Source organism: Cebidichthys violaceus, unplaced genomic scaffold (assembly GCF_023349555.1).
Source record: "Cebidichthys violaceus isolate CVI_PGR_0920_01 unplaced genomic scaffold, fCebVio1.0.p SCAF_20, whole genome shotgun sequence".
Lineage (NCBI taxonomy): Eukaryota > Metazoa > Chordata > Actinopteri > Perciformes > Stichaeidae > Cebidichthys > Cebidichthys violaceus.
This window is the reverse complement of record NW_027176373.1, coordinates 1-21,171: the sequence shown is the minus strand read 5'-3', so window position 1 is coordinate 21,171 and position 21,171 is coordinate 1. Positions and strand designations below refer to the sequence as shown.

Sequence of the window (21,171 nt, the reverse complement as noted above, 5' to 3'; positions counted from 1 at the left end):
CTTAACGTGGTCAGCTGACAGGAATCCAATGGGCGCACGCACACGAGCGCATTTCCCATTCACACCAGATAAAAACCGTGAAATGTAGGCTGCCTCCGTCTCGCCTTGAATAAATCCTCCGCCGCGACGTCCCCCTACGCAGTAACTCTGAGGTGTCTTTTATGGTCTTATTACGGCTTAACGGTGTCCACTCTGAGGCAAGGAGGGCTGGAAATAAAAGTCGGAGACTGAAGCCTTCGGGGCGGATATATGGCCGAGCCTGGGAGAGGTTTGATGGAACATAAAGATGAAGATCACCCAGGTAGTTTCATGTGAGGGTAGATATTTTTTTCCCCCCTCTGGTGCAGAGTTGTTAGCCGAGGCTTACCACAGAGCAATATGTTTCATTTTGTGTTGCGCTAAAACTCTAACAAGCCTTCAAAATAGCTAAGACACCTTGTTCTCAGTCACTGCTCAGTCTTTCTGTAATATGAACATTACAATATATATACTCTATATATATATATATATAGAGGGATGGATATTGGTGTCACTTAGATCAGACTTGACACAAGAAAGGATTTTATTGCTTAAAGTTCTAAAGTTCTAAAAATATGTCGGTGAAGTTTGAAACTTCATAAGTCAGAAGAGACCGTTCGTAGTATTCTGTTTCTGCTCATTGATGTCAGCTCTTCCTGTTTTTTTAAAATATATTATTTCACGCATCGACAACGAGTTTTGACGTACGGGCATTAGCTGATTCGGTAGCATTGCGTCTATGAGCGCAGAAATCAACCTGATAATCAGATTTTGTTTCCCTTCACTCTGACGTCGTGTTCGGAGGGCAGCTGTCAGTGAGAACCGGCCGGTCGGATCAGAGAACTGGGCGGCGACTCGGAGGGTCGAGAAACCGGGCTGGCATTTTCACAACCCGACCCGCCTGATGGTTTGTAACACTGAACCGTCTCAGAAGCCTTCATTGGAGAAACTGTTTCGGAAGAAAAAAAATAAATACTTGGCAGGTGATTGGATGAACCATCTGTCAATTAACTCTAGCCAAAGCTCGTCTGGAGAAGAGCAAAAAGCCTTCTTGCGCCATTGCAAGAATCCTGCAAAACGTTTTTTTTTTCCAAGTTTTTCGGACTGTTTCTATAAAACGTGTCCTCGGATGATCCTGTGCAACAAACCATGCGGTGGCTCATGTTACGAGATGGGAGCAGCGAGGAGGGATTGCTCCTGGGACGCTCAACGCCGAGCGCAAAAAATAGCACTTATCTCAGGGGGCTCGATTTAACTTCCTGGGTTCCAAATTGTTCTGCGATCTTTGTGGCCCGTTATCACCCTCTGCTTTTGTCCCATCTTCCCTGTCTGTCTTCACTGAAAAAAATAGTCCAGCACATAAAAAGAGCAATAAAAGTCCACACAGTCAAGTCTGAGAGAGAGAGAGAAAAAAAAAAAGACGCTCTCCCAAGGGCAAATATTTCAACAGAGGCCTCGTAACGTCCGAGGCACAACCCTGGCGGCAAAAGGCCGATGCAAGGTTGGCTTTTCCGGCTGCTGAGGGTCCGCAGGGCACAAGGCAGGGACGGAATAATACCAGCTTCCTTCTGAGCAGCCCGGAAGGAAAACATCAAAAAACATAAGCAGAGACTCCCTTATTACAAAACAGCCGAGAAAGAGCGGGTCAGACCTCCCGGAGCAAGAACGCAGAGGGCGGCTGATCCACGAGCAACTTTTTTCGGGTCTTTTTTTCAGTCTTTTTTTCAGGCCGTTCTACCTGAGCCTTGAAGGAAAAGAAAGCTGAGGTCAAAGTTGCTGTTAAAACAATCCCGGAACTCAACTGTAAGAGGAGCCGGGCAAGAGAGAGAGCTTTGTTTGTCAGGTGATGCTTTTTTTTTTTTTTTTTTATAAACTTTCCAATTAATTTCCTGAAGTTTTCCTGCCCGTATCCCAAATTTTTGTATTTTTTTTTTGTCTCCCAGGGAGTTCTTGTTAGATTGAGCTTTTGCTGCAGGTCATGACCACAATGATTGCACCAATTCAGGTTCTGGGCTCCATCATGGATGTTCAGATCCAGTGAGTCTTACAATTTAATGAGGTGAGCTAAACAGTTATTTTCCACTCACAGTTCACAAATTTGACCCCAGAGCTTATTAATTTGGCCTTTTCTTACCAGGTAAAGAGGAGGAAGTGAAGTACAGAATGAACAAGGGGGCTCAAATCTGGAATTTCCTTTTCATGTGTGAGAAAGCACAGTGAGAAGACAAATAAATTGCCTACGAACTGTGAAACACCGTATTAACGGGTTGACCAGATTCGGCTTCTTTAGCAGAACTTTATATTCGAGCGGTTGCTTTTGCTGCAGGGGGAAGATTGGCTCAGAGCATCTTTTGTCCAAAACTGCAAACACTGGATTATCATAATTACTTGCTCTCCAGAGACTATCAGGTCAGGTCAAAAGTCACTTCACTGTGAAATCAATCAATAATATTTGCATACCTTGCAGGAAAGAGATCTGAATACTGGATAAAGCTACGTTCAAATTTCTTGTTTTTTGTTTGTTAAAAGTCAAAAGGTTTCTACACAGGGAATTTTGGATATGTTTTTTTTATCACTCCAAAAGTCAGCAGTCAACAGACATTTTTTTTACATGTTTTTCAGAATTAAATTGTCAGCTATAAAAAAGTATCAATATTTAAAAAATTACATATATTTTGCAAGATAACATTAAGTACAAGTACAAACCGTGTCTCCTTTTCCGCCAGTCTGAAAGGAGACACGGTTCAGAAGCGAAACAGACAATGTTTTCTTTTGCCTGTGGGGTTTAAATCAAACGCACCCTTTGGCTGTGATGCCGCCACAGCGCCGAGGTACTGATGGTGAAGTTATCCCACGGTAAACACACACACACACACTTTTGAGTCTGTGACCTTTCGATGGAACAAACAAATCGCATGTTCTGCCAGCGTTAACAAAGTGATCTATGCAACATTCTCTGCATGTCTTCTGCAGCTGGTTGAAAAACAGAAACAAAGTCAGCTGAATTTTTTTGCAGTCAAAGTTCAGCCAAAAATATCAAAAAGGAGACTCAGGCGAATCCGGCAGAGTTCAACCAGAGGTTCTCTGCACTTTGGAAGCCGTTTATATAATCATCCCGCTTAAACATATATATTTTTTTTTGCCTTTAACTGAAACACGCATTACCCTCTCTCTCTCAAGTTCAACATTCAATGTTTGCACTCTCTTTTCCAGTTTGCCGCGTTGCATTATACAAAGAGGCTGTTAAAAGAGTTACGGGTTTGGCGCCGTCTCATCCATCTGCCACCTGAAACTCTGATCCCGCTTTCAGCAGATCATCCTCAGCACGGTCTCGGAAGGACCAGGAGTGGGAGATGCAGATGTTGCCTCAGTCCCACGTGTCACTGCATGTTAGCTGAACTGCTGATGTGATTTTTGTCAAGGACTTTGGAAGGTGGGGGGGCTCAGTCTTTAAAGGACTGTCTGCAGAAACACAAGTTGAAATATAAAAGGTTTGGTTTTCCGTTCGTACGATATTGATTTGGTTGTGCCACTACTCAAAATCAGAAGCATGGGTTGAACTCCAAAACCACCGGGTCCTACATCTCCCATGATGCAACTCCCTGCCTGATAAACAGCTAGAAAAAATGACGCCACACATCGTTTCCTAACCACTATTTCTGAGCTTAACGGGAAACATCACCAATACAATTAGGAAAAGACGACTACAGCGCGAAGATATGTTTGTTTTTTTCTAGCAACTTTATTGAAAAAACAAAAAATTAGTACAGTGACAAACTCAATGCTGTACAATTGAGGCACAGATTCCGTTCTGAAGAAGGATGTTTTCAATTTATATATATAAAGTAGAATTAAACATCGACGTAGCTTAGCGTAGCCGTGGTGCCTAGCTTAAAATGTTGCTGCCGCAAGGAATTGTGGGACGGCACTATCTCCTTTACTCAGACTTAGCAAAGCTCTTCCAGAGCCACAGATGACGTCATACAAGAGTTTTCACAGACTGTAAAACCGTCAACGCTTCTTTTAAACATTTTACGCGACTCCACATGAACTCTGACTTCTGTTATGGGTTCGGTATGACGACAGTTTGGCTTGCAGTTGATTCTGTAAACTATGAGCTGGTGGTCGGTTGGGTCCATAGGTGTGTACTGTATGTGCGGTTTATTGATACAGGTGTAACGACATGCCACAGACGTAGAATACTGTCTTCTACTGTTTATTTGATGACGTGGTTTAGCGTGGGCGTACCTTTTAAAATAGAGATCTAGAAGTTCATTTCAAGCAGAGGAGCAATAAAAAGGAAGAAAATGTATTTTCTATTAATGTAATCCATCTTTAACTTAATATATATATTTCCCCTTCCACTACACCTCCATCAGCTGCTTAGTGAAGAACTGTCGTGGATCGTGTTTCATGTCTAGCTGTCCTGCTCATTGTGCATTCCTCGAACTACGAAAGCTTTAGAAATGAAGCCCGTTAAACTTCACAAAACATTTGAAACATCGTCGACGAGTTAAAAGCACGACGCTTTGATGTTTTTTTTCCCCCCTCTCACGGTAGTTTTCTCGAAGGATTTTTGATCTCCTGATGTGTAACATCACGACGCTAAATATGTTTTGGGGGATGTAAATGTGGCCATTGATCACGATTTTCACCAAAGAGCCGTCCGACTCTCATCTTAAGACTGCCAGACGAGACGAAGTCACTGCAGCGCAAACGCTACGCATTTGTTTTTCCCTTTCTTTTCACAAAGCTTTTCTCTAATCATCCAGCCATCCCCCTTGATTTTGGCTGCACAGAATATGAAAGAGGCCGAGGGATCATAATGTAGGAGTGGTAATTACTCAGTGAGTGCATCAAAGCAGCCCGGCTTGCTGATAACACACGTCTCGTACGGTGGAACACATCAGTAGGTAACGTCATTATGTTGTGGGGCTCTTGTTTTTTTTTGAAGTCGTCATTGCGAGGCAGGGTGTTTTTTGCTCTTGCATGTATGTGGGAATGAATGAAAGAAAGAAAGAAAGAAAGAAAGAAAGAAAGAAAGAAAAAAAAGCTGAAATGTGAGCGTGAAAACATTCCTGAAACACACGAAACAATAAGAAGCTTTCCAAAACGGAAGACGATTTACATTCCGGTGTATTCTTCTGATCCGCGACCACACTTACCTTCAACACCCGGATTCATTTCAAACTCGGGCCAATTAGTTTCTCACCTAAAGGTTTGCAATTACACTCGACGCTTCAAGCTTGTCAGACGGCTGGAAAAGTCCCTGTCGGGGGGGCGAGTCAACCGTGTCTTCGAATTACATTCATATACAAGTCATTTACAGCGGCTAATAGGTTTGGGAGGAAACATTAAGGTCATATAGAACTTCTGCTCCGTTTGCATAAAGCGCGTCTATAGAACTATAGAATTGCGGTTTGGGCAACTCGAAGCCCTTGGGTAGGAAAACATTGTTTCCATGGGTTATGAAAGCATGAATGCATGTAACCATTGAAGCGCCAGTCACTGACAACGCTCCAAAACTGGATGTAGAGCATCGTGGTGTTGGATTTTAGTTCTAGTTTTGACTTTTTAATTTAATTTAGCTTTAAGTTTTTGTTAGCGTCTGCAATTTTTCAGTTTAGTTTGAGTATTTTAATAACTCTGGATCCCACGCAGACCGGCAAGCAACCAGGTTAGTCCTTCCTGCCGCTGGTTCTGTCCAAAGCAGAGGGTGTTAACAGGACTCTGATCCTGAGCACCAAGGTGACTCCGGTATCTCTCCCTCTGGACTCTCAGCCTTGCGAACATTTAAACACCTCTGGCCTTGTCCGGTCTTCGCTATAAGCTGGATTCTGTATTTACCCGTCCAGTCGGCTGCTCTGCAGTTCCCCCCCCCCCGAGCTCTGAGGGGGGGAAAACAGCATGAACGCATCGCATGGGTGAGCAGTGCTTATTTTTTTTTTTTGGAACTGGAGTTTGATTCGAGGCCTGGTCTGAGCCGGTGCAGCTAACGGGAAATATGTAGGAGGAAATATCCGCTGACCCGGTGACTCACAAACATCTGCTGCTCTACCAGCTGCTGCCCTTCAGGTTTTGATTTTACGGAAAAAAGATTCCCTTATATATTTTTTTTAATTGCTGGTTCAAGAGAAATAGGTTGAAAAAGGAATTATTTGTATGTTTTTTTTGTAAAGATTTACTGCAGTCTACATTCACCTGTCATGTTGACCTTTTGGACACATACATAAAACATTACATTAAAAGAGATGTGGTCTTGTATTCTCCATCAGAATGACATGCTGTGCATTATAGAGAACATGATGTAAGGAGTTACAATTTACAAAAAAATAGGATTAAACGATTACATTTGTAACTGAACTACAACATTTTGCTATTATTTGCACTAGAAATACGGGTGACCGTGGATAAGTGGAGAGCAGGGCTGTCTTTCAATCAGAGGTTCGATCCCCGGCTCTACTAGTCTCATGTCAATGTGTCCTTGAGCAAGACACTTAATCCCCAAAAATGTCTCCCGTAGCTGTGCCTACTGTGTGTAGATAGACACTGAATTGTAAGTCGCTTTGGATAAAAGCGTCTGCTAAATGACTGTAATGTAATGTAACTCATGACTAACGTTTGACATTATAGAAAGATCAATTCATGGAACCATTTTTTTGGAAACAAGGAGAAGTCGTTGCTTTCCGCTCTTTAAAGAATCAAGAGTTTTTTTTTTTACCCTATATGAGCAATGCTATTTAAGGAAAAAAAAGAGACTTAAACTCAATCTGACGATTGTGTAATTATCTGTGTAACATCCTCCCATGTAACAAACTGATCTGCTGCCAAAGCGGGGATAAAACAAACCATAAAAAAAAAAAGTACTTTCACTATGGTTTGACCCAGCCAATCACACGAATCCCCCTGTTTGCGTTCTCATTTACTGTTGGTCTGCTGGGAGCCCGTCGGCGTGTCTGACTGGACTGTAAATAGCCGGAGAAGAGCCATAACGAAGCCAATGATAGCAGTGACATGGAATTCCAATGACCTCGGTCGGAGCCAGTTAAAAGTTATATGCGGGGTTATAATTATGGGTTTTATCGGCGTGGAAGGACGGACTTGGTAACGACACGTGGCGGGCTTTATAAGCCTCGACCGTCCCTTCATACGTCAACAGACAGCAGCTCGTCCCTATAGTCTTATCTGCACACTTACAGCTGCTACTTTACTCCTGTGTGATAGAGGGACGGGATCACACGCACAGATAAGTGCCTCCTGCAGATGTATACACGCAGCGCGCATTTAAACATGCGTCTCAATCAATCGGTTACAAAGTATCTTGTGCGACTGTAAAAGCAATGCGCCACGCAGCAATGCAACAAAACACAATCCTGTAGAGAACTAACAATGTCTGTGGAATCGAACACTGAAACGTGTGACACTAAATGCTAGATTCTTCAATTATTTGGATTATACTTGTTTGTCAGAATCATTGTTGTTCGGACAAGATTAAAACCGGACAAATTCAAGACGTTTAATATAAAAAAAAAATATTGTTTTGGGAGCGGCAGTGAGACTCCGGTACATCGTACCGGCAGCGATATTAAAAAATCTTCAAGTGAAGACCTGCAGCGGCCATTTAGACATGAGACAATTCTCATCAAGTTCAGACACAAAGACACATTATAAAGCAATAGTCAGAGACACGGAGGCACACGCTCAAAAGGTGCGTCGGGAACTCAGAGGGACGTCTCTTTCTGCCGAGGCAGCGGTCGCCAATGTGTTTGATTAGCGGCGCAGCCATGAGCGGCCTCATCAAAGGGCTGTGGAGATAAATGGAGTAATTGGCAAATCATTGGCACCCCCCCCCCCCCCCCTCTGTGTTTCTGCTCCGACTCTCCCCCCTCCACCTGTTCTCAATGGCTTTTTACCGTCACAACGACTGACTGGAGGGCTGCGAAAGACCGAATTCAACGGTGACGCCGTTTGGTTCATCCCGTATTCTTCTCGTTCTGTCTCTGCCCCGATTTGTACGATTGGTTCTTGGATTATATTAATTAAAAAAAAAAGGAGAAAGCCAAATCAGCAGTCGGTTTAAAATTCAGTGGAGACCACTGGCTAAAAAAAAAAAAAAAAAAAAAAAAAGATGTAGATAAAGGGAAAATCGGCGTAGCAGCGGCTGAGACCAAGTCGCCGTAAATTAAGGTTTTTTTTCTAAACCTAACTTAGTGGTTTCGACGCCTGAACCTAACTTCCTGTGAGGACACTCTGCATGTAACGCGAGGAGACTCTCTGTTCCTGCCACGCCCACAGCTGGTGCTTAGAGGTCTACCTAGATTGAAGCTCAGGGCCGCTGACCAAGCGTCAGTATTTGACTCGTTGGGACTGAGAGCTTATTGAACGAGTAGAAGCCGATCAGAGGTAGAGCAGGGCGGGTCTCTGCGGATTGTGGGTGGGGACTTTTAAAAAAAAAAAAAAAAAAAAAAAAAAGGTAAGAGGGCACTTCAATTATATAAAGAAAAATTTACTGCATGCCACCATTGGCACGTGTTGCCTACCACTAATCTAATGTGGAGAAAGAAAAAAAAACCCAGAGTGTTCATGCAGGTCTTTAAAGTTTTCTTCTGCTTCTCTTTGTGTGCTAAAACCCAACTGAAGTCCAAGAAATCGTCTAAAAACACTTTTTTTTTTCGTGCTCTTCCAGTAGTTTCATGTTGGAAATCAAAAAGAGGCGCCTGTGTGATCATCGCACAGCAGCGATTCACAGCAGTGGGTTTGGTAAACACAAGCTCGTTGTGTGTGTGCTGACGTCAGGATGCTGTGGATGCTAAAGCTCGACGCTTAAAAAAAGACAGTGACGGGTGAATAGTGCAATGGATTTGACTTTGAAATAGACACTGCGTCAAAAACAACTCCCTTCTGTTAAAAAGACAACAATACCTGTCCTTACTCGTCCCCCGCCCGTCCTCCATCTGTGTCTCCCCCTGTTAAGAGGAGCACTTTGCTGAGGTGGGTGATGGTATTGAACTCTGACTCAGTGAGGCTAGAGAGGATGTAAATGAATGTAGATGAGGATGAAGAGTAATTGCTCACACAGAGGGCTCTCAGAGGTGTGTGTAAGAGAGAGAGAGAGAGAGAGAGAGAGAGAGAGAGAGAGAGAGAGAGACCCCATGGGAGCTCTTAAGAGGAAATGTGCGGCCCAGTCAAGAGGGAGACACTTCAAATATCTGTTTATCTATTAATGAGATTGAATGGATGGAATGATGAACGGGTGGGCGGATGGATGAGTGACGGTGAATGATGGCAGATGGAAGCATAATGGTGAATGATGCTAGAGAGGAAACGAGAGCGAGAGAGAGAGAGAGAGAGAGAGAGAGAGAGAGAGAGAGAGAGAGAGAGAGAGGAAATACTTTTTTTTTTTTTTTTTTTTTTTAAGTGGGAGGGAAGAAAGGAAGAAATTAAAGAAATCAAGAGCGGGGATGAAGGGAAAAGATGAAAAAGATGATGAATCAAAGACATCACAACTAAACATGTGTGTGTGTGTGTGTGTGTGTGTGTGTGTGTGTGTGTGTGTGTCAATTGGCTGGGGCTCGACGCCCAGCAGGCTCTCTAATTTTTATATCGTAATTATGCTCACTGCGTTATTTACAGTAAGTTATTTAAATGATCTCCTAATTATCCCACCGTATGAGTGAGTGTAAAAAAAAAAGAAGAAATATAAGGAATAAGCGGTGATTAAATCTGTCCTTGCGCAGCGCGGTCGGCTGCTTCCTTTAAACCTAATTAATACAGAGAGTTTTAAATGTGGGAAAACATGTCTTTAATGCTAAGTGTTATGTCTGCATCAAATGGAGACATATAGAAATAGTGGAGACATATAGAAATATATCAGGTTCATATTTTCCCTGATATCATTATCAACTTCTTATTCTTTTCAGTGTAACTTTCTGCTGCAAACACATTTATTTACACTCGTTCGAACCGGCAGCAGATATTCACATGGTGAATTTATTTAGCTGCTGTAAATGTCTCGACCGCGAACCCCCGTCTCTCCCTTGGGTGTCCCCCTGCGTCTCCTCTCGTGTCTTCCACCTCCCTGGTTTTTCCATCAAAAATGAAATTGGAGCAACGGCAACATCTTTTCCTCGATGGCTGCCACCCTAAAAACATTTCCGCCATCGTGACATCATGGCATTCTGATGTAAGTTTAAAGCATTTCCAAAGCACAGTGTTAACCTCTTCAAACCTCACTGACGACCGCGTTGCTTTTTGTTGTAATCATTTTTTTTTTAATATCCTACATGAGGAGGAAGTTATGCTTGACTTACTTGACATCTGAAAGTATACAGAGACACCAGATATGCCAGGGCTGAATTTTTTGGGGGAAAACCAACAATCCTACACACCCGGCTGCATAATTAATGGCGGTGTATTTGTAGCCAACAAGCCACACACACACACACACACACACACACACACACAAACAAATACAAGTAGGATGCTCAAAAATGTGGACGTAATGCATTCAAGTTATCTTCCTAAATGAATTCAGCGCTTGTTATGTCTACCAATTACCAAAAAAAAACAAAAAAAAAACGTGCACATCCGTTTTTTTTTGTGATCACCTAGCAACAGCGCTGTAACATTGTAAACCACATGAATGCCGAGCGTGTCCGGTACTCGCGTCCGGGTTCATGAACCGGTCTTGTCACACGGACCACAGGGAAGGGAACTTCCTGCAGGGCCTGACTGTTCCCCATCAGCCTTTAGGGTGATCTTCTGTGGCGCGGCTTTCATCGTGTGCGGATGCTTGTGCTTGCCTTCACGTTTTCATAGTGAACTAATCATAGTGCCTCCAATATTAAGCCTCTCTCACAGGAAATCAGCAGTCGCAGTGGGAGCGGCTTCGTGTCGCTTGCCTCCTGTCTGAGGGACTACATGTGCAAATATGAGCTAATTTGGCTAATGGCTACATGTCAGCTTCTCCTTCCTGAGGCGTTATGGAAATATGAGCTTTCCACCATCATCGGTCAATTTGACACTGCGTATCAGCTCAGCTAAAGAAGTGTGTGTGTGTGTGTGTGTGTGTGTGTGTGTAGCATGTAGGCTACGTTGGCAATTTGAGTAGGTTAAGTGACAGTTTCAATAAGAGTCATGCTTAAATTATACTTCCATGTGTCAAGAAAATGCACCTTTCATATCCTTGAAAGCGTTTCACACTTTTCAGCAGCAGCTTAAACCTCTTGAAGTCACCGTCAACCCAACCACAACCGAACAAGAACCAAAGTCGCAGCAACAAATACCTCCGGACAAACGAATACGGTCGGTAACGCAAATTAAAAAAAAACAAAAAAACGTCAGCACTCAGCGCTTTAACTCCACTCTTTGGATCATGAGCATCGGTCAGGTTCCGTACACGTCGGCCGGCCACTCACCCATCACCCGGAGCCTCTCGGCGCCCACCACCACCTCCTGCTCGTCGGCGGAGAAGAGGAGCTTCCCGGAGGTGGATTTGACTTCAAACGTCTTGCCTCGTGCTTTAAATCCGTTGGATCCTGAAAACCGAAACAGACAGAAAGAGAGGAGACATCAAAGAGGAGCGACCGGAGCCGGAGCTGATTTCTTACTGAATTAACTCAGTATTCGAACGTTTAAAATGCACCCAGGTGGAAGACATTTAAGGTGTCCTGCAGGACTTGCTGACTTAAGCAAAACAGTACCAACCCCCAATCGTACTGTTGATGAATTTTGGTTCATGAGACCGCTGAATGCTAAACATTTTCAAATAAAATTCATTACATCCTATCAGAGATTTCGTGTGAAATTGTCTTAATTGGCATAGCAATTATTGGGTTCTGGCCAAAAACATGTCTTGTGAGGTCAGTGGAGGACAGTGACTTTTGAACTACCAAACTATAATCAGTTCATCAGTAATTTCCAAGTGGATGTTTGACGCCAGATGTAATGAAATTCCCCTCCGGACGTTCCTGGGAAATACGCGTTCACGTAAAATGGGACGTCCATCGAGTCAGAGTGGCTTCTGAACACCGTAAATCCTCGTGTCCAGGGGGACGATTGCGCCAAAGTTAAATCCACTTCTTCAAGGCCTTCTTGAGATATCAAGTTCACGAGGATTGGAAGAACGTTTGATCAAGGTATAGCATGAAGAAGCAAACAATGTGTTGCGACGTGACCTTTCACGAGAAAAAAAATACTCCGAGCTCGTTTTAGTTCCAAGCTGCCAAAAACTGTAATTGGTGTCACGACAAACAAGAAATGCAGACAAACTCCACTCCAAGTCAAATTGCTTTGTCTCATGCGGTGGCAGAAAACACTCGGCGCTGGGGGGGGGGGGGGGGGGGGGGGGGGGGGGGTTGACTGATTGACACGCGGGCAATTGATTCTGTCACTCTCCATCTGGGAATAGAAGTTCCTCCGCGTACACGAAAGAAGACCGCTCATTCATCCAAGAGGAACATCCGAGCAGGCTTCTTCGTCCTCCTCCTCCTCCTCCTCCTCTTCGGGACCCCAGGGGGGCAAATTTCAGCACACTTTTTTTTTTTTTTTTTTTTGTAAATGGGAGAGACACTTCCTGTGCATGTTTACACAAAGTGATTTCCATTCACAGAAGACTGCCAACTCTATTAGAGAGTGACAGGCAGAGAATGGTGTGGGGGGGGGGGGGATGTAAAGAAGAAGCACAAGAGTTATGGTTGGTGCAACTGAGGCCTCTGCTGGCACCGTTAAGTGGATCAGAGGAACTATTTATCTACATCTCTATCTGTAAAAAAAATGAGGCAGACGCTCCCATGGCTCCGGACCCGACAGTCTGTCTGGACTCGCGCATCTGTTGCAGCTGATGTCGTCACAGGGTTTTTTTTTTTTTGGAAAAATGAAAACATGCTTTACATCAAAAAGAAAACATGAATAAAGTACATGAAAAGCTTGACTCCGTCTCACCTGTTACAAGTTGTGTGAGCAGCTGGTTGTTGCTGTTGACAATATTGACCGATATGTTTCTGGACGACTGCAGGAACAGCGGGCGGCCCTGCGGGGGGGGAAAAAAAAAAAAAAAAGTGTATTTATTTAGTTTGTGGTGCAATGGTTATTAATTGATTCATGTTTATTTTTTAGGGAAAAGTATAAGAAAAAAGCCTGTTGAAGACAAAAGACCAGATACAGACTTGTTACTTATTTATATATTTTATGGGTTCATACTTTTGTTTGTGCAAGATGTTACTGTTGAAGACCCTCAGCCCCGTTTCCATTCACATATTTTGAGCATTAGAAAAGTTTTAACTTGTCTTTGTACCTGGACGCCTCCCTAGGGAGGTGTTCCAGGCACGACCGGCTGGGAGGAGACCCCCGAGGGAGGCCCGGGACCAGGTGGAGGGACTATATCTCCAAACTGGTCCTGGGAGCGCCTTGGGATCCCCCCCAGTCAGAGCTGAGCTGATGTGGCACCAGGAAAGGGAAGTTTGGGGTCCACCTGCTGGAGCTGTTGCCCCCACGACCCGATCCCGGATAAGAGGTCGAAGATGAGATGAGAGATGAGAGAAGTTGTCTTTGTAATTGACTAAGTATGATCAAATTTTGTCGTTTCCTTTTAGCTTTTCTGACGCGATACTTCAAAAAGAAGACCATAACGATGAGCGATCGTGTCGACCAGGCAGAAGTTAGCATTGAGCCGGACCGAGCTGCTACCGCGGCCGTAGAGACTTTTTTTTTTAGCCTCGGTCGTCTTTTATGGTTGTATTCCAGCTGTTGCATCTTGTGTTCTCCTGTCAACAGCTTCGGGCGGATCACATGTGGGGATTGGGGGCGTACGAGCTGAGCTAGCTAGTAGTACAAGAGCACATAAACACGAATACGCATGCATACGAAACGTACAGCTTCACGCCGTAACTGTCCCGAGCGCTGAGACTCCAGCCTCCTGCTCGGTTTTTGATAACTTCCACTTCCCAGAGCGCCCGGCACCGATCTGTAATGCCGATCACGTCGGACACTCTGCTCTTTCTATGCCCGACTAATCTTCTCGCCTCAGTCAACTTCTTAATTAGAGATAACGGCCTGACCATTGTGCTGCGCTCGCAGCCGAGGAGGGGATGTATGCCTTGTGTGTATAATACTGATAACATTGTGGCTCTCGCCCAAAGTTATTGAAGTTCTCACAGTAAATACAACCAAATGTATGGTATTGCACGCAAGGAGTTATGACAATAACAATGTGTTGTGACCTGAATGTAGAGCTAACCAGTTTTGAAAAAAAATAGAGCATAGTCCACTCTTTGCTCTATTTTAAGGTAGAGCTGTGTGTGTGTGACTAAAAAAGACTTTTGCCCTTTTTAACATCAAGATGATGCTGCGGCACAGTTATTCTTATTCTGGTTTACTTCTAAAAAATGACCCAAGTACGCTTGTCGTCAAAAATCATATAGTTAAGGAGAAACAATCCCTGTGCGGCTTTAAAAAGTACAGTGTGTTCTGGAAACTCTCAATCACAGTTCCCGAATATTCCAAATTGCGGACGATTCCCATCTCTAATCTAATGGTGGTTAAATGTTGCCGTCAGACAAGCTCTTTGGTTCTACCTACATTTATTTCAGAACACGCTTTGTCTCACACAGGGCCCAGACTGTGGAAGTGCTTTTGCTAAAAGCCTCCTGAATGGCATCCAAGTAAAACTTCCTTCAAACTAGAGTGAGGCAGTCTACTGACAAACTGTGCTTTAGGGCCAGGAATCCAAAAAAAAAAAGAAAAGAAAAAGGAATGCGACTACACAGGGGCTGAAGCGTTGCCAAAACACACAAGACAGAATACAACTGACAAGAACTGACCATGTGCTCAGACACACTGAAGCTCTGTAAGAAGTCAGTGCAAACACTTTTGGAGAAACAAACTGTTTTGACTTTATATTTATATATAAAAAAAAAAATAGGACTTGTGTCTCAATGCACTTTGTAATACGAGCGGTCTTACAGGTTTCATTGCATGTCTCACTGTACGAGATGGGTCTAAGGAAATCTTGGTCCGCAATCTGTGACAGACTGCATGAGATCTATTTTTCGAGGCATGGCAGATTATGAGATGAATTCCTGGCGAACTTGTACGACGTTTACATTGCTGCACTAAAAATAAGAATAGAGGAATAAATAATGACAAGCTGTGGCCAAAGGGGTTTTTTTTGTATACTTTGGTCGATGGACCAGAACCATCTTTTTTTGGATTCACAATGAAAGAGCTCATTCGTTAGCTCTCATTACCTGCAGCTGTGCTGACATCAATACCAGACAAAAGATGGAGAACACTGAAAAACATGTCTAATCGGTCAACAATGCGATCGCTCAGTCTTTTCATGTATTTTCCTCAGTTCATACACACAAAAAAAACTTGCAAAGTTGCTCGATATCTTGCTTATTTCAGCTTGGCCTCCTTTAAATTGAATTGCCATATGGGAGTGCGGGGAACAATATATTCAAAATGTAACTTTTGTTGTTTTAGGAATTACACATACAGCAGGTCTACTGCAACATAAGCACTCAATTCATGTTTCTGTCAATCTATAAATCAAGTATTTATTCCCATTTTAGCTCTGTTTTGGTCTCAACTAACACCAACTAAAGTGTCTCTTTTTCACAATGTTCACCATCTAGTTTTGTTAAAATAGAAATAAGAGCAACTTAAGGTTGCGGGTTTGATCCGGGGGGTGACCAAGGCTAAGTGGAGAGCAGGGCCGCCTTTCATTCAGAGGGTTGGCGGTTCAATCCTGCTCCGCTAGTCTCATGTCAAAGTGTCCATGAGCAAGACACTTGTCCCCAAAATTGCTCCCGTAGCTGCGTCTACGGTGATACTGAATTGTAAGTCGCCTTGGATAAAAGTCTGCTAAATGACTGTAATGTAATGTAATTATATCCAACATTAACTAATCTACGATACTAGTTTGTCATGGTCACTTTCTGAATCGTGTAAGTAAAATGTTTTCTGTCACATTCAGGAAACAATGTCCAAACTCTGAACTGAACAAAGTTAACGATAGGAGGGCTAAAAGACAAGAGACATGGAGAAAGGACTAAATAGAAAAGAGACTGCAATCATATTAACAGAGGAACAACTGCAATGCACAGCAGGGGTCTTCCTGGGTTTCATTTTTTTTTTTTTTTAAATCTCTCTTCCTATCCTCTCCTGCAGTCACCAATTGCTTTTTTTTTTGCCATCACCTCCTCGCATTACTATTCCTCTCACTCCCTCTGCTTAAGCTACAGTACCAGTCATCCATCCCTTTATCTGCTCTTCTCCCCTGTTAACTTCTCTCTCATCTCTACTTATATTATGGTTATTTAGTGTTTTGTAGCAAAAAAAACCCCCCCGCTGATTTACAACACCTGTGTGCAAGGGTTTTACCTTGCGCGGCAGCTGGATTCTCGCAATGCTACAAGATCAAGCGAGAATTATGGGACCACAAATCACATGAAAATCCACCTCGTCAGAAGTCCGGTGATGCGTTTGTGTCTCTGGCAAGTTAGCGACCGGACCGATCGGCGTCAGGTCCGCTTGAGACGACTAAACAAACACGGCTGCTCCTGAAGAGGTTAGCTTAGCCGCTGCATTAGCATCAGTTACACCAGAACTAGCATGGCTAGCTTAGTTACACCAGAACTGCACTAGAAATCTGCAGTCGTTCATTGCTGCTTCTTGTACTGTTTGGTGAAGCCGGGACTTCATTTCAATATTAATGTTTTACCAGGGCCATGATATCACACTGCGAGCATGTTGTGCTTGTATGACACCAATATACCACTACTGGAATGATTTCTTCAATTAACCCAGATAGGACATGCTGTTTATTCCCAAAGGTGCGAGCTAAGCATCGTTAGCATGGCTAGCTTAGTTACACCAGAACTGCACTAGAAATCTGCAGTCGTTCATTGCTGCTTCTTGTACTGTTTGGTGAGGCCGGGACTTCATTTCAATATTAATGTTTTACCCGGGCCGCGATATCGCACAGCGAGCATGTTGTGCTTGTGTGAGTCAGTGTTGAACTTGGCGGCTTCCTGCGCGTCGCTGCCCGTCAAAATACGCCCGCTGGCTTCCCACATCTCTACGTTCTAATTCAGTCCTCGTCCATCTGTCACCCTGTTTCCGTCTCCATTGCTACCTCTTCTTCTTCTTCCCCCTCTCCATTCCCCATCTTCGTCTCCGTATTTACTCGGCTCTCGTTTTTTTTTCCTACCTCGCCGCATCGTGCCCCATCGCTCAACCTCCCCTCTCAGCTCGCGTAAAGGGTCCGAGACAGCGGCGATAAAGCCCGCTGCTCTCTCGCATTATCAAGCCATCCGTCCGCTACCTGCACACGGCTGTTATTACCGCCGGAATATAAAGAGACGCGGGGAGAGAGAGTGCGTATCACTTTATCGGGCCCATCTCTCCATTTCTCTGACATCTCTAGGCCCAGATACTCCTCTTGTAGTTGCAATGAGGACAGCGGGAAGCACATCAGAATGTTAATTTTGTAAACAGAACATACCAGGGGACCGCAGACAGACTTTGCATTTGGATCTGCTAAACGCTAAAGATTTCCTGCAAGAAAACGGATGCTGAAGCTGTGGCTCTGTGCGGAGGCACAGTTGTTTCATGTGTTTCTTTCCCCACGAAGACCACCTGGTCTGAAACAGGGGCACTAACGGAGCCATATGGTGCTCATCATGACGTCGTGTCTTAGTTTATTGTCTTATGACAATACATGACACGGGATCACGTGACACGACGAGTCTTGTTATGACACAGAATGGCTCGTCTTCTCTTATTATGGCGTGAAAATGACTCTCAAAATGTCTATTTTATGCATGGCGTTACCGTATCAACGGTCTAGTTAAGTCATGAGAGGACTCGTCATGTCCTCGATCACCTCGTCCTGTCGCCTCTTTTTTTTTTTTTTTTACAGCTTGACGCCACACCCAGCTGAACCACGGCAGGTCACATCTCGTCATGTGTCTTTCTTGATTCGTCCAGAGGTGACGTGACACAAAAAGCTATGATATGACATTTATTGGCATGGGATGGCCTGACTTTAAATAGCATGTCTTGCTACACTGTGTCTCGTCTTATAATACCATTTCTTGACCTGACGCGATGTGACATGGCGTGACACGTTGTGTCTCGTAAATGCGACTGGATTGGCTTGAGTCCTTGCTAAAATCTTCTCCTTCACAAAACCATAATTGATAGCAGAACAATTCCGTGCTATGATCTCTGCAACAGACTGCTTTTGAAACCATCTCCAGCTAAAGGTCTTCCAAAGACCCTGCCTTTGCTCCCGATTTACTGCCACTGAACCTCACTGTCTTATTGTCACAATATTTTGGTGGTGGCCATAAGAACAGGGTCGCAGGCACAAGAAGCTAAAATTACTCTTCTTGGCAGAGTCTCTCAGCTTGGCCTTTCGGGGGCAAAAGGATATCAGGGACAAGCTTTAATCTACAACCTTACTTTTGCCGACTCCCTTTGGAGGTTTTCTGACACAATAACCGGCCAGGCAGCAAACTCCACTTCTGAAAAGTGAAGCCGATGCGGAAGTGCCTTCGACTTGCATTCTTTCTAATGACCATCAGGGGGCGACTCCTCTGGTTGCAAAGAGAAGTCCGATTGTATTGAAATCTATGACAAAATGACTCTACTTTTATTTATTACCTCAGTAAACATTGTGAACACTAGTTTATGGTCTCAAACGCTAGTAGATGTAGTATTTAATGTAAGTACAGTCTTTTTTTTTTTTTTTTTTTTTCCGGTCTGGGAGTTGTCTATGTTTTATGTCCTAACCCTTACACAGTGTGTGTTCAGTTCATTAAAGTTAACTGTAACACTTTGTCTTAATCACCGTTCGGTTGCAATTGGTTCTAAAAAAAAAAAAAAAAAAAAAGATGGCAACGGCCAAAATGAATGAATTTCAGACTTAAAAAACACAGACCACAAACCGGTGGGTGATGTCACTGCGACAACATCGTCTTCTTATTTCCAGTCTAAGCGTCGGACCAACAGAACACACGACAGACGACATATCCTATCTGACCGAAGGGCGTTTCAGGACCCTTTAGAATAAGAGCACATTTGGGCTACTCGGCTTAGTCTGCTGACACCGGTTTTTCACCGGGGTTTCAAAGCCTCTGCAAACGTAATTTAAGCGTTGTTAGAGCAACATTTAGACACTTAATGAAATCAATACAAGTCGTAAATGCAGGCGGTGTGGGACCACTTGTAGTTTGATGCTTCCTGTATCAGTCCCAACAGGATTGTCTCACACGCTTTCTTTTTTTTTTTTTTCTCCCACTGTGTTTGATGTAGGCTCCGGGTCTCAAACTCACACCGTCACACTCGCACTCATTTCCTCACACCATCGCAACTTCTGTCCTCAAACTCTGTGTTGTCATTCGTCCAGCGTTGCTACTTGCATTGAGGTAACAAATGCGCGTTTTGCATTTATTTGGGATATGCTGTATGACACCAATATACCACTACTGGAATGATTGCTTCAGTTATTCCAGATAGGACATGCTGTTTATTCCCAAAGGTGCGAGCTGAGCATCGTTAGCGTGGCTAGCTTAGCGTGTCTAGCTTAGCGTGTCTTCCTGTGAGTGACTTACCGGTTTGGAGTGGATTTCTTTGGCATAGAGGGGTTGGAGGAACTCAGAGTCCCCTTCCAGTTTCAGACCCTTCTCTGTTATTCTCAGGTTGCCCATGCCGTCCTGTGAGGAACAAACACACAGTGACAGTTAGTTCACTCTTCTTGTGCTTTTAGAGCAAAGATACATCAACTGATCATGCATTCCACACCCTTATCTATCTCCAAACATATTTTTGTTAAATCACTGATGTTTCTGTCCACATGCTGATGCAGCAGTCGAAACAAACAACGGGCTGTATTGTATTTCCTTCTGCTGTGGGATCATAAAACTGACGGTTCGGATCGCATTTCGCTGTTTCGAGTCACGGGTCAGATTAGCGAAAAAACAAAAGAGGGATCGAATTGAACTTTTAGAGATGCCCCGATCGAATGAATTTAACCTACGGTTCAACCACACTCAATGCAACCGTCAGTGTTTCCTGAAGTCAGAGCAGCTATTAAAGGATGAGCAGTGCTGACGTGTAACAAAGATGGAAAGTTACGTTAAGTTTTAATTATGTGTTTTTCTCAATTTTGTGTTTTTTTTTTTTACCACCCAACATCAAAGACGAGTCAGTGCAGCACTTGTGGGCAAGCGAAGACACACTTTTCTCTCCGCGTATATTTCCTGCCAGCATGGTGCAGAGCCACGGACATGAGTCGCTGGCTGGGTCTAACACCTGCCATTTTTTTTTCCTTTTTTTTTTCTGACACCTGGATTTTGATTAGAAACACCTGTTATTCCTCTAATTGGCAAGATCGATGTGTGGGGGGTACAAAAAATTGCACTTAATATCACACACAGGCCTGATGTTTAGAGATGCTATCGTGCTACACAATCGCAGATTATCAGGTAGAAACTCTGAACACTGTACACAGCACCGCATTAGACTCATTAAACTGCCTCCCGAGTTGATCAGCCGCACCTAATCTCCTTTAATCTGTTTCGGTGCAGTCAGTGGTTGATACTTGACTTCAGCATTAGCTTTACAAACTGATCTATTGGCAAACGTGGCGAACGCGGCGCATACATAAACAGCGCACGGGCTCAGTATACTTACAATACAAGAGAATACATTTGATTTTTTTTGAACATTTAATTATGTCAATTAAATCCAAATAATATGGATAAACGAGTTTTAGTGAGTTGATACTGAGGAAATCTACAAGGATTTGATGTGTACATAATGATTCAATATGGAAACGCTCATGTCATTCAACTATCATTGAATGGTTAACACTTCTATATTTTGTTATCGTTTGCATTCTTAAAGAGGCATCTCATTTCTCTCTCCGGAAGCCAAGCTCATTGAAACACAGCCATGCTTCTGCATACTGTATTTGGTAAATAAAGTCAAGTATTTTAAGGCGTATTGTTTCAGGAGACTAAAATAACGCAGGAGCAACCAAGACAAGGCAAGAAAAAGCCGTTTGAAAAGCTGCTCCCTGAATGAAAGTAGTATATAAAAGGTAAGGTAATCGTCTTGTATCTATTGCTCTTTCCCCACAAATTA

General features: G+C 43.5%; 1 protein-coding gene across 1 annotated transcript in view; it reads right to left on the bottom strand.

The window, feature by feature from the left end:
* The window catches only part of sgcd (sarcoglycan, delta (dystrophin-associated glycoprotein)), a 66,107-nt gene extending 45,162 nt beyond the window's left edge, over positions 1-20,945 (bottom strand). The window contains exons 1-3 of the mRNA XM_068716628.1: positions 19,638-20,945; positions 12,961-13,048; positions 11,436-11,555 (exon numbers count right to left, since the gene is read on the bottom strand). Of these exons, the coding sequence (XP_068572729.1) occupies positions 11,436-11,555; positions 12,961-13,048; positions 19,638-19,733 (304 nt within the window). The 5' untranslated portion in view covers positions 19,734-20,945. The remainder of the gene's footprint in view (positions 1-11,435; positions 11,556-12,960; positions 13,049-19,637) is intronic.
* Positions 20,946-21,171: the final 226 nt, after the last annotated feature.